The sequence below is a fragment of the Gymnogyps californianus genome, chromosome 5 (genome assembly GCF_018139145.2).
Source record: "Gymnogyps californianus isolate 813 chromosome 5, ASM1813914v2, whole genome shotgun sequence".
NCBI lineage: Eukaryota > Metazoa > Chordata > Aves > Accipitriformes > Cathartidae > Gymnogyps > Gymnogyps californianus.
This window is the reverse complement of record NC_059475.1, coordinates 16,851,057-16,865,010: the sequence shown is the minus strand read 5'-3', so window position 1 is coordinate 16,865,010 and position 13,954 is coordinate 16,851,057. Positions and strand designations below refer to the sequence as shown.

At 40.4% G+C, this 13,954-nt stretch overlaps 1 protein-coding gene across 4 annotated transcripts in view; it reads left to right on the top strand.

Moving 5' to 3' along the window:
• PTPN5 (protein tyrosine phosphatase non-receptor type 5) overlaps positions 1-13,954 on the top strand; it is an 85,237-nt gene that overhangs the window by 12,759 nt on the left and 58,524 nt on the right. For 2 of the 4 annotated variants that reach the window (XM_050898135.1, XM_050898134.1), the window contains exon 4: positions 11,679-11,788. In XM_050898135.1, the coding sequence (XP_050754092.1) occupies positions 11,779-11,788 (10 nt within the window). In that variant the 5' untranslated portion in view covers positions 11,679-11,778. Of the gene's footprint in view, positions 1-11,678; positions 11,789-13,954 lie in introns of those variants that run through there. The other 2 variants (XM_050898137.1, XM_050898136.1) reach the window with 2 other exon arrangements.

Sequence of the window (13,954 nt, the reverse complement as noted above, 5' to 3'; positions counted from 1 at the left end):
TTGACTTACAGGGTCTTAATGTTGTGGATGGATAAGCTTTTCAGACGTGGGTACATTAAGGGTGGTCATATTTCATGTACATGTATATATGGCCCTTTTGTAGCTTGTAGTGTCCAAGTACTTAATACAATTAAGTAAAATTAAGACAATACTGTCTTAATGTGGGAAGTCTTATATCAGACAGGGTGGGGAGCTCCTGAGTCCTGACCTAGGACCTGAGTTGTTATACCCAGCTTCCTCTCTAAGAAAAGTCATAACAGACTGCCACTGCCTTTTGAGCTACAGCCCTGGACTCTTGAAGAAACATACTGTTTTTTCCATGGATAGGTTCTTCTACGGGGTAGTAATCAGTGCTGAGCCAGTAAAGCCCAAGCAGAGGAAGCTGTGGCATGGCCCTGGGGCCCTGATACCATTTTGCTGTCACCTGGACACAGAGCCACAACATGTGGGGCAGGATAAAAGGGGGATCCTCCCATGCCCCACTGCCAGTTGGCTGGGGTTCACAAGTGGGACAGACCTGGCTGCAGCCAAGGCCTGAGGCACTCTGAAGGCTGTTTTTGGGCACAGGTGCACCTCTGTGAAGGTAACAGAAATATTGAAGGATACGGAGTGGGGTATCATAGGAGATTTAGGGGCACCAGTGCCTGGACCTCAGGACAATGAAGGATGGAAGCAGTCAGCAGATGGGCCTCCATTTGGTACTGAAACCACTTACTGGCTTTACTTTGACCTTACCGTCCTTACTTTTAACCTTACTGGCCTTACTTTAGTACTGAGACCACTTACTGCAGACTTGGATGGTCATGAAGTGCCTCTGTCTACTCTGTCCACTCTCGTAACACTGTCTAATGCTGCTTCCCCTCCCCACTACTGCAATCCATTTCCAAGAATTAGAAGTCAGAGGCATGCACTCTGCTCCAGCTGATGGGATTGGAAGCTGTAGGAGCTCCAAATTTGATACTATATATTTTCTAATTAAAGAAACAATGCCAAGATACTGTGAAATACACCACATATAAACATCAAGGGGAGAGTAATGCTCCATCTAATGCAAAGTATATTCTGTGCATAAAGCTCTTGTATATACCTTGTATATTTTGTCATGTTTGGAAGTTTATAGTGCTTATCTTCCTGACCCTGGACTGTAGACATCATCAGCCCTGTGATGGAAGCAGGATCAAGCTCTCTAAGCCAAGAATAACAGAGCAAGTACAGATGGACTGTGATCCAGATGCCAGAAACAGCTACGTGCTTTAACACCCATTGATATAAACGAGTACTTAGACACTGGTAATCCCTCATTCTTTGGGGGAAGCTAACCACCCATATGTCCCACTGAGATTAGAGTCAAGGGCATTTACCACCTCCAGGATTCGGCCTTAAATGCCTGCCAAAACGTTCTCTGCTTTTGGAAGTTGAAATGGTTCCAAGCTTTTTGTTTTGTTTTATTTTGTATTTTCGAATTAAAACATGAAATCCAATCTACCCTGATACTAACACTTTCTCCCCACCTCCCTCCCAGAGTCTGTCTTCCTGGACTGGAACCCTGTATATCATGTTTCTGTGAGTTTCAGGATTGTTTTGCTAACATATAATTAGGGATTTATAATGTAAATGCTGACACAACCTCAACTAGCCTATTGCAAATGTGACACTATTCATTATGGACTCTCTAGGGTGCAGTATGCTCCTTGGTGGATTAGCTTCCTGGAAATTTAATGGCAGTTTGCAAATTGGCATCCACTTTGTTTTTAGTCTATCTCTTGCTACTATACAAAGGAATTTTGATTCTGATAATGTGAGAGATTCTGTTTTACTTTGTTTTAACTTTCATGCTGTACTCTAGGCAGGAGGATGAGTCAGCTGGGGAGATCCTGGAGAAACGGTACAAAGACAGATTGCTTTGCGTCCACTTAGTCTTCTAGAAATTAAGCAGGATATTCATGCCCAGCCCTCAGTAAGCAGTTGAATTCCTATCTCACCTGTTGCTCAGTTAAGTTCAGAAAAGGCATCTGAGATTTATGTGTAATTCCAGCTTTATTTCTGCCCAGTAATTTTATGGAGGTCGAGATAAGCATTATAGGGTGCTGTGGGATTTACTTAATTCTGTGTACAACTGGAGGCTAGATTATTTTGCTTCATCTCAGAAAAACGTTAATTTTTTTTTTATTTGTGGGATGCTACAATATTCTATACTACTTACAGGTTATCCATATAACATCACTGTGCAATAACTTTCTAAACAACTTAATGTATGCACATATTAATTCTGGAATAGCTATTCTTAAAATACTCATCCTTCTATACTGTGACATAACTTGCATCTATGGACAAGTTCATAAAAGTTTAACAGTTTTGGGGAGGTCTAATTATAAGAACCAAACTGGCCTATGTAGAAGAAATTCTTTTGTGTAGAATTGCTTAGCTAAAATGTAATCTTTTATAAAGATCAGCATTTATTTAGCTATTATATACTACCTTTCAAAGTGTACCACCCTAAAAATTACCATTTTGTTTTCAAGTTGTTGGTTGCCAAGTACTTTCCAGCCACTTCATCTAAATACTTAAGTGAGAACTAATCTTTCTTGTAAAAACCTGGCTGTTTATACTTTCTTTTTTTTTCTTTTTTTTTTTTTTTTTTTTTTGGAAAGAGAGTGAGTAAATTAATTAGTGGGTCCTTTAAAATGCTTCACTCTAAAACGACTGTCTCTTTTCAAGCAATTTTGTAGATTCAAAGTTCGCCCCCCCAGTCTAGCATTAACCATGAAAATAGCTTAATTTTTTGAAATTTTAGAATACTACTGAAGACAAAAGCTTATTTAGTGATGACATATATTCTTCTGTGTATTCTACTGTGGGTTGACTGACCTGTGGATGTACTTGACTTACGCTGTTTGAACTCTACAAATGCTGGGAACCATGAAAATTTTGGCTACCTTTACTTATGCCATATGCTTTGCTAGTATGATGCTTGCTCATAAGCTGATCAGGCTGTTTTGATGGAGAGTCAATGCTGAGAGATCATGAATCCACAGTAATATTTAATGGTAAAACAATCTTCAGAGCGATATTGCACGAGAGCAGGAAAAAATATTCCAAAATGAAATACAGCTCTGAAACATCCTTATGAATGCATGAAGACTGTGCTCTGAGCTTGCTGGATCATCTTGAGTAACCCTATCAACTCCACTTATGGCATGAAACAAAGGAATAGCAAGCAGATTCTGGGCTCCTTCAGATAGCCAGTTCCTGCAAGGGATAAAACTAGGTGAGGCAGTTAGGATCTGCAGCGCAAACGTAATAGTCAGCGGAATGGGGGTAGGAATGTGTCCAATTCTTTCAAAGTTAGGCTGGTATGGGGAAGTTTATAGTTTGCGTAAAATAATCCCCATGTGAATGAGTTTGATGCAAGTTCTTAATGTGAACTTAAGCCATCTAGCAAAAGTGGCTCTAAGTATCTCTCCATAATGTTTCCACAAACCATTTGGCAAGCTCTCTGGACATACGTTGAATTCAGAATTACAGCACTTGCACTTGTATGTTGCCTGTGATCTGTTTCTGCTCTTTTTTACTTATGACCTGCACTCTGGCTCACCCAGAAGCATACAAACATTTCCTTATCTGAATCAACTTAGAATTTCATGAGCAGTGCTGCGCTACTTGGATTAAGATTCCTTTGGGTGGGAAGGGGCATTATATCATTTTAAGCCAGCGGTTAGCTTAAGGGGTAAAGGAAGGGGAAATTGATGGCTCTGCACAGATGGGGATGCAGAGCTGAGTAGAGTTGGTAGAAGGGCGAAGGGCTGTGTGGCAGTACAATAACTCCTTTTTCATATCAAATTTCTTTGACGCAGCTGCAGTGTATATCACATGGGGCAGTGCTAATAGCCAGAAGGTGTTTATCCCCTCTTTACCCTCTTAGAAAGATGACCTTGAAAGACTTACGTGGATTTTGGTAGGGTTGTGAGACTGGACTCAAAACGGTGCACTCTGTGGATCTGGTATTCTTAATACTCATAAGAGTCCTAGGCAGCAGAATGTAGTAATTTTGATGCTTGTTGTTGTGCTTCATGAAATCCAGTGAGAGGGAATTATCCTTACTGCCCAAAGACTGAGAGCTGAGGAGGATATTGTGACCACTTGTAGTGGCTAGCTCTGTAGCAAGGTTTTTTGTCTGTTATGTAGGAGGCTTAGGTTTCACCAGAGCGGAGAATTTAATTTCCCCATTTCACTGAGGCTGGATTTTTACAGAAATGTAACTCTGTGTACCTTGCAGAATCTGCAGGAGAGCAGAGCTGATTTGTGTTGAGACAGATCTCCCACACAGCTGTGAAAACAAGTGCACAAATTCAGAGTAGCTGGGTGTAAATCTGAAGTAACTGTCATGGAGATTGATGTTCTCTCTAGGAGTTAATCTAGATTTACATCAGGGTAACTGTGACCAGAATCTCTCAGGATTCATCTTTGCTAGACTTTAGTAGCTCACTAAATTAATTGCTAATTAACTTGAGATGGTTGATTATTGTGGATGCTTCCCACATATTTCTTCTGTCTTACTGTCATAGAATTTAAAGACAGAGCTCCACTAGATCAGACCAGATCTTACCTATTGTGAACTCCTGCTTGTCAAAAGCTGTTCCTTTCAGCTAGATACTAACACACTGAGCGGAGTCAGCAGACATTACACCAAAGCACTGCAGTCCTCAGGAATCCAGACTTGTGCACATCTGGGGCAAAAACAGCAGAGACATGGCAGCCTGTATTGCCGAAGGCACTTAAAATAAGGAAGGGGTTAGAAGAGGTCCTGCAAGGCAGTCCCAGACTGCCCTTGAAGGCTGGCCTTGCCAGTTTCCACAGTGTAGCAGGGCAGTGTGAGACTTCTTGACATAAATACAGTAGTCAGTGTTAAGTGGGTTCACCACCAAGATATCTAAGAAACAGCGTGAGCTACCTCCCCTCCAAGCACGTCTTCCCTTGTGTGTCAGAAAGCAGTTGAATTGGTGCTTTGTTAATTCTCTACAAAGCAGGTTGTAACATGAAATATCTCATGGTAAAATACTAGTTTGCAGCATCCAGGGCCATTGGGAGGGGAAATGGCCAGAGTTACTCCTTCAAGGTCTGAGAACATTGAGGCACCTGGAAATTCTGCCTCCCTCCCTTCCTCTTCAGATTTCATTGTCAACATTGCACTAAAAAGGCACACCTTTCTTATATGTTTTTTTGTTGTGGTTTAACCCCAGCTGGCAACTAAGCACCACACAGACATTTGCTCACTCCCCCCACCCAGTGGGATGGGGGAGAGAGTCGGAAAAAAAACCCCACCTTGTGGGCTGAGATAAAGACAGTTTAATAGGACAGAAATGAAGGAAAATAATGATGATTATAATAATAATAAAATGACAATAATAATACTAAAAGAATTAGAATATAGATAACAAGCGATGCACAATGCAATTGCTTGCCACTCGCTGACCAATGCCCAGTTAGTTCCCAAGCAGTGATCCACCCCTCCCCGCCAACTTCCCCCAGTTTATATACTGGGCATGACATCATATGGTATGGAATATTCCTTTGGCCAGTTTGGGTCAGCTGTCCTGGCTGTGTCCCCTCCCAGCTTCTTGTGCCCCTCCAGCCTTCTTGCTAGCAGGGCACAAGAAGCTGAAAAATCCTTGACTTGACGTAAATGCTACTTAACACACTGATGTTTTTAGTTGTTGCTATCAACATTATTTTCCTACTAAATCCAAAACACAGCATTATACCAGCTACTAAGAAGAAAATTAACTCTATCCCAGCCGAAACCAGGACAGTTTTGTATGGTTTAAGTGAAATTGGGATGCCAGAAGAATGGGATCCTGCTGTAGTCTGGGCAAGGAGGTCTTATGACAGCCTTACTTGAAAACTAAATTCAGGTTCTGCTCCAGCTTCCTCCAGAATGGAGGCAGAGCAGGACAGTTAAAGCAAGCCAACTGAGAACCTTTGATGCCCTTGGAGATAGTAAAAGGATCTGTGTCAGGGTTGAAAGCAAAATTAAATTAGGCTTCTATTCAATAAAAGGTCCTTATTCTTAAAATAAACATTTTGTTAGGTCCCACCAAAAAATGTGTCTAAGCAGCATGAATCCAAAAGTCACCCTTGTCTTTACAGATGTGCTTAACAACCTTCCAGTCCTTGGGCTTCACTTTGAACTGGTCTGTCTCCTAACAGATTGTAGTTTGAATTGGGAAGGCCTGGTCATACTGACTGATGAACATGCAGTGAAGATGTAAGAATACAGTAAACCAGTGATCATCTTTCTTGTCTGCATAAGAAAGTAAAGGCATTGTGCCAAGCAAATATGCGCATTAGATGACTAACAGAGCTCCCACACTGTCAGTGTAGGCAGGGAATATGTAATGCAGCCACATATGTCTCAGAACCATACTGAGTGCTTTTTTATTCTTAATGTTTGGTTTTGTTTTTAAATAGGAGTTCAGATCCTTGAGCAGGATGTTTATCTCTATGCACAGAAAACAATATTGGTCATAGTTTTTAATATACAATTGAGTTTTCAAAACTACCAGCTGATATATCTATTGCAAGTGACATCAGAATTTCAAGTAATTACTATAAATGTTCACTAGGATAGCCGTGCATATCATATGTAATTATCTGAGTTTACCTTTTTTTTTAATGGCTGAAAAAACCCTTTTGTTTTTTCCAGTGGGAATGTTGTTGGAAAGTTTTGTATTTAACTGCCCTGATTGAGGTTTGATCTCTCTTTCTTTGATAAAATTGGTGTGAGGTTTTCACAAAAATTGGTATGCTGTAACAAAGGAGTTGAATTCCATTTGATACTTGCTTAGTCATAGTTTTAAAATATACATGCAGATACTACTGAGCTGAACACCCAGGGAAGTTCTGTAAATCCCTGTAAGCAGAGTGCAGTTCAACTTTGCATTTAATCTAGCAGTGAGCTTCCACTGAAGATGGTCCTCTTTTCACTCCTCCAAGGATGACTAATCCACCCCCCAAATTAATTAGTTTTCCATCAGTTCTGCAAACTGAACCAGCAGCCTTGTTGCTGCATAGATAGATAAGATAGATGGATATTGTGCAATAGAGGATGAAACAAATCCCTCTCTTTCTACAGCAGTGTAAGGTTAGGTCATCTTAAATGCAACGTGAAGCTAACCTTAAGTATTGGTTGTTTGGATAGTAGTCTCATTTAAATTCCCGAAGAAATGTTAAGGACCTACTGAGCTAAGAACACTGCAAACACAGAATGGGAGACAGTCTCTTGAGCTGAATCTTAAAAAATGGAGACACTGGAGACCAAAGACAGGATCTCAGACTGCCAAGTTGCAGTTCTGTGGCCTGACAACCAGATGATCAAATATTCAATGGACAGACCTCGGTTGTTCCCAGAGCTAAAATTTTTACGAGTTTATCATGCTTTTCACTGGCTTATTTCATAAGCATACAGTATTTCAGAAAGCAGACTTCCAGAGTACAGGTAGAGAAAGGCAGAAGTCTTCAGACTCTTTCCAGGACTCTTTCCTTGACAGTGGCAGAATCTGTCAATATCCTTTTAGCACTGAATAACTTTCTATCTGATGACAAACTAATTTCTAGGAGTTCAAGAAGCAACAAAGCCATATTTCCATTACAGAACTGTTTAGTAACCTGTGTAATATGGATTGGTCTCTATTTCCTCTATTTCAAACACCTGTTTCTTCTCTCAATCTCTGGGATGATCCCTCATCCCAGTTACTTCATTTTTACCAGCAAAAAATTGCTGTTATGTGAACTAGCAGTTACAAGGGGTTGTGTGGAATGACTGGGGTGAGAGTCCACAGATAGTCTGCATTACATAAACTGTGCTTTCCACTCAGCTGGTTAATTAAACTTGGTTTTCAGATCCCAGGACGGAAACCACTTATGTGCACGCTTCATTTTAATAACATGTTTCTGTTCCTCTGCCCCAGGAGACTTGGCCCTGTCTTCAGGTTTGTCTGTTCTTAAGATGGAGAAAAGGGAATATAAGGACAAAAGGAGAGTGTGTGGCTCTGTGTAGTCCCTTTTCAGGCAAATACTCTTGTCTGATTTGGGGTTGTAGATGGAGCGAGGGAACATCTTACAACACAACATCGCTACAGATTGCCTGAATGATGTGTTCTTTGGAGTAGATTCTACATCCTTCCCAGAACAGGGAAAAAGTGAACAGTAGCAATAAACCATTTTATTGTTTTGTGTTCCACCGTCTGGATTTGTGTTACTGTTCTGTGATGATGCTCCTGCACGTTAACCTGCTTTGCAGCTCTGTCAGTGCCAGGGTATATATCCAGATAATTTTGTGCACAATTTTTGCTTGCATCTGAGCAGACTATGCCAGCGTTTTCAGCAAAAATTAACCTGGTAGCTTAAAAACATGGTGTTTTGCTCATACAGAGGACAAGATAAAGTCACTCTTGCTTCCATGAATTAGTCTGAATGTGCTGCTGAGTACTTGCTACCAGAAGTTTTGCAATTGGTTATCAGTCGTCTGTGACACATCCTCTAGAGGTTTCACACAGAGCAAAATGAAGTGCTGAAATCTTCTCTTAACTTGGAGCCTGATTTTGCTGGCACTTATGCACATGAGTAAGTGCTCCTGGGACTAGTTTTAGCTGCTCATGTCAGTATAACGAAGGACACACAAGAGTTTTAAAAGCAAGGTCGTGCAGTTGTATTGCCTTTATTGTTTAAGGTGACTGGCTTTCTGTAAAACTAGTCTGCCTTAAAGGTTTTCCTCATAGTCATGGGCACACGGCAGCATATTTCTTCTATGTCAGTGTAAAGTAGGTGTAAAATGCTACCAAATCTGAATATTTTTTTCACATCAGTTTTGCATTGGTGATAACTGCAAGATGTAAGGTAATTGAGAATAAGGCTGTATGAATTTTCAGAGACAAGAGCGATTCCTAACTGTCCTTGCTTTAGTGGTATTTTCTTCTGATCATTCACATGCTGTTGGAGAGACAGAAAGATGGGGCATGTTAGGCAATAGATGGGCTTATTTCCTTCAACATTTTAAAACTACACTTGTCCCCAAGTTACATGGTGGGGGAAAGAGGAAGCAGAGGAGGAATGCTTGAATTTAGAGGCAGTGTAGAGAAAGGGATTAAGTGTGGAGTCTGGCAAGGCACCTGTAATGAAGGCAGACTGCAACAGTTGCATATAGCTTAAGAAGAGGTAACTCACTCTTTCTGGAAGCTACAAGGACCTAGAGATACAGGCCTTGTGCCTACAGCTTCAGCATTAATTCTTACTCATTTGGCCTCTCTGGAAATGTCATGATACCAAGTTCCTTGCACAGCAATGTGTGTAAAGAAAACACTTTTATACCAGCATTTGAATGTTGTGGTGGACTGGAGGCACAAAGGAAGGTCAAAGAACAGCATTTGTGGGGCTACTGTCAGTGCAAACAGCTTTATGTTAAAAACTAAGATGTGTGATCAAGTTACCTTGTGTCAGCTGAACCACAGTAACTGTGTGTACACTTTCTTAGTCTGTTTTTGTAAAAGCACTAAGCACTTCTTTCTTGAATTTTAGCAGTCTTGTCTTCTGTTTGTATTGGACTGAGCATGCAGAGTCAATGCACTGCCACTTAACAGAAGTAATAACTTTATATACTGGGGCAACCTGTTCAGATACCTGAGCCCTTCGTGTCAAGACAAGGTAGCATAAGGAGAGCTGTATAGAGAGGCATAGCATCTTTTATTAGACCACTTGATGTAGTTTGGGGATATAATTTGGCCTTAGTAGTGAGTCAAGAGGCACCAGTTCCTTTTTTCCAGTGACAATCACTTATGAAATGCAGTTACTTCTTGGTTCTGCACCTCATGGACATGCTGCTGGAGTGGAATGAGTGCATTGCAAAGCCTGTTTCTCGGGAGCTGTTGCACAGAGCTGGCGATTATGTCATTGACAGAAGTTTCAGAGGAGCAATGGGAGTGCTGATGGTGGACTCAGAACTATCCACACAGTCTCTTTATGGTGGTTGTTAGTTGTTTTGAATGGCACCTGCTCTGTAAAAGAAGGTTGACTCCCCTTGGGATGTGCCTGCAAGACATCTTTTCTGTGTTTGAGCTTTGACTTAAGCAAACACATCAGGAAACAAACAATAAAAACATCTAGCTGAAAATAATTGGTTGTCATCTTTTCCTACGAGGGAGGGAGAGGTGGCTATAAAAGTATAAATACCATCTGTATGCTTTATGCCTGATTTTTCTGGTTTTAAGAATAACTTTTGGATTACATTTTGACGCACACTGTGTACACAGACAGTAGTTCTTATTCTTGGACCTACATAGTTCCTCCATACTATGTTTGTATTACAAGTGAAAGACACAGCATGTATCCAGGCCTTCACAGCAGGTTTGCTCCCTTGACTTAGTAGTCCCTTGTCCTGGGTAGCAGAGGATTGCTTAATGCTCAGATGTGCTATATTGGTTGAGGTGATTTTTTGAGGAGTGCCTCACACATAACTCTACTGACTTCCTTTTACCTGGATGCTGTCTTGTTGTATCCTGGTGTCTTCTAAGAATGTGACTTACTTTTAAATATGTTTTTCTTTAACATGCAGATGTGCTTATCTATGTGCAGTAGTCACCTCATGTGCCAGTGTCAGAGGTGAAGTCTGGATATCTAGGTGGTCTTTGATTTATTAGCGTGTTCAAAACGGGAAAGATCAGTTTCTAATGAAATGAACTCTCTGTGATTTCAACAGGACCTCTGTAGGAGAGGGCACTTTCAGGATTTAGCCCTTTATACTCTTGTTCTTCAGGAGACTTCTTGATTGGGTTTGTGATGCAGAGTGTGTTGGCATCAATAGAAAGAGTTGTATTGGTTTCTGTGGGCTTTGCATGAGACTGAATGAACTGGCCTGATGTTCACAGTGCGAGGTGCGTTAGAAATGGATGACAAATCATATAAGCGTTGGACGCAGAGCACTTTATAATCTGGATAAAGAATACATCTCTGGCCTCTCCCTTAGCAGAATTTGTAAAGAAGAAAAAAGTCCTTGCAGTTTGTTAGAGGTGAATTTCTTTCTACGTGCCTGCATGACCCTCTTTACCCATGTTTTTGCTATGTTTTGAGTGGCATGTTGGACATAGTCTCTGAGGCTATGATGGACTGTCTGTTTCCAAATTATGTATTCAGTTAGCCCTGCTGTGTGGTAGGTATGACACATTCAACAGTCCTTCACAAATGAGCAGTAAGGGTTTCTGTCTTGTGCTCACAGACCTTTAAGCACTCTCTGAGATTTTAATGAAATTGGCCATTATGATTTCAGCTGAAGGCTTTTTCCATATGGAGCGGATGGCTCCTAAGGGAGCTTAGCTTATTGGATTGCTCCCTTTTCCTTAAATACTAAAAGACTTTATGGTACATACCCTTTGGATACCTGGAAGGCTTCAGGTAGATCCCAGTTCCTGTATGCAGGCAATAAGCAAAAGCAATAACAGCACAGGAATATGCTTCATCTCCTTTCCATGCTTCACCCCACAGATCAGTGACTTGATACTTCCTTTATGGATGAACATCACGTCATGGTCTTTTAGAATTTCTTTTCAAGAAAAATTATGTGTAAAAGCCCTGAATTATTCTTGGACATCTGATACTGTTAAAGCTTAGATTTTTCACTTATTTTTTAGGATTCAAGTGCATAAAGGACGTAAATGATAATCCAGAGGACCATCTGTCCTGGAGCAGGCATTGGAACTGAGCTACTATGTGACTGAAAGGACTGGGTGCATGTCAGATGGTAAGTAAGACAAGGAAGATCAGATATATCATACTGTCACTTCAGTACAGATAAAAAATACTGTCATACACTCTTTCAGAACTTGTCCTAATCTTCTTGGAGAATGGAAGCAACAAGGAACCAAAAAAAAAAAAAAAAGGAAAATACATTGCAGGTTATAAATGTTGTTTTGCAAAGCCCAGTTAGCTTGGAAGGTACTTTTTGCTAGATCTTTTTGTAGTGGAGTGTATCTTTTAATCTAGCCGTGGTTCTCACATCATGCAGAGTCCATTTTACCTCCATTACCTACTTGATGTCTATGAAGTTCGTTTTAACTAGGATTTCTAAGGAAGCCTAAAGGATTGAGCCTTTGTCTCCTAAAAGCTCCTTAGAAAGTCCTTTTAAATCCAGTTCATACCTGTCTCAAACATGTTTTTTATTTATTTGTGGTAAGCAGTAAGTAAATTAGTTTTGTTTAATCATCAAGGAAGTGGGTGTTCACATTTTCAAGTCATTCTGGACTTGGTTCTAAGCATATTCTGTCTCTTACCAGAAAGTGTTTCGTATGTGTGCAATGAGGGCTCCTAGAGCTACTGGACTTTGGACTTTCAATCATGCATCTGGTGTAGATAAACCTTGTTTCTTTTTATTGGTTAGCTGATATATTTACCTTCTGGTTACAGCCTAAATGTGCCTTAATGCTGCACTGGACCAGCCTTTCATACCATCTTGCAGGTATAGATGTCTTGCAGACTATTGCAGTCTGTGGTTGTTTTTGCGGTACAGAAGCCAGTTCAGCTGATGAGAGTGTGCCTTTGGAATCAACTCCACACTGTGAACGAGGCCCAGCTTATGGAAAGAGGATGCTGCAAGCCTTTATTAGGGAGCGTTTGGAGGACAAAAACATGTTCTGTATGCGAACAAGCTGTAAGGTGAATGGGTTCATTCCATATGCTGTATGCTTCACTTCTGAAAAGCCCTTTATGAGCTATGACCTTTTATTACTTATATAAGAATCCTGAGAAACTTCAGGTAACCTACAGATATTTCTGCTGGGTGTCCACATTCTCTTTACAGATTAGATATAAGTGGTCAGCTTTGGCCAGCTGATAGTCAATGCTTGCCACTCATTTGATGGCAAAAAGGATGCACTTTCCTTTCTATAAGCTCATAGAGTCATGCTAGTGTTCTTTACAGCCTTTGCGTTATACAGTCTTGTCCAGATCCTTTGAGGCCAGTGTTAAACCTAGGCCAGAAAACATCAGTATTATTTACTTTTATATTGAGGTGGTGTGTAGGTGTGCCAAATAATTGGAAGCCTCATTATGTTAGGACATGCACAAACATGCAGTAAATGGCGAACATGCTCTTTTTGCCTCAAAGCACTTACTCTTGATAGTTTAGCATAAGTAAAAACATGATATTGTATGTTACCTGATCTTTATAGTCATAGACTATGTTAATTTCAAAGCAAGATATAACCAGCAGAATTGCATTTATACAAAATAATGAATTCAGAAATCACTTTGCAGAGTTTATCAAATTTATCCCTGCACTGAAATTTGTAGTAAAATGTAACTAAAAGTATGGAATTAAACCATAAGTGAATTTGATCCATCCACCAACATAGAAACCACATATACATCCTATTTTTAACTGGGCAGTTAAAAAAAATAAAAAAAATCTATGTGCTATAAATCCAGTATATGATTCTTACCGATACTGAGTATATTCAGAGGTCTTTCATATTTCACTTCCTATTTCCTGTCCACAAATATGGCTGCTTTGGGGGGAAATGTGAATGGTTCTGGTAGAGTAATGCTTCCCCCTGCCCCCCTCTCCCAGTTTATATGGGACTTCACTTCTTCCCCTTGTGTTTTCACTTAGGCTTTGACATTGCCCTAAGAGAAGCATTCCCCTCTTTATTCACTTCTCTTCATCTCCGTTGAATTCTGCTTGGCCAAAATATAATGTGTTCATGCATATAGCCTGCAGGTTGTTCGTCAAAAAGATCTTTAATTCAGCAGTGATACTGGCTTACTTTTTATATGTGGGCAATACAAAGGGAAGTTTTTCAAAAGGTCTTGTTTTTATTGCAGAATAAGGTGTGGGTAGTTCTGCCTTGCAGAAAAGCTTAGCCTGGGAAAACCTGATGTGGGAGGGGAGAAAGAAAAGATCGACAATCAT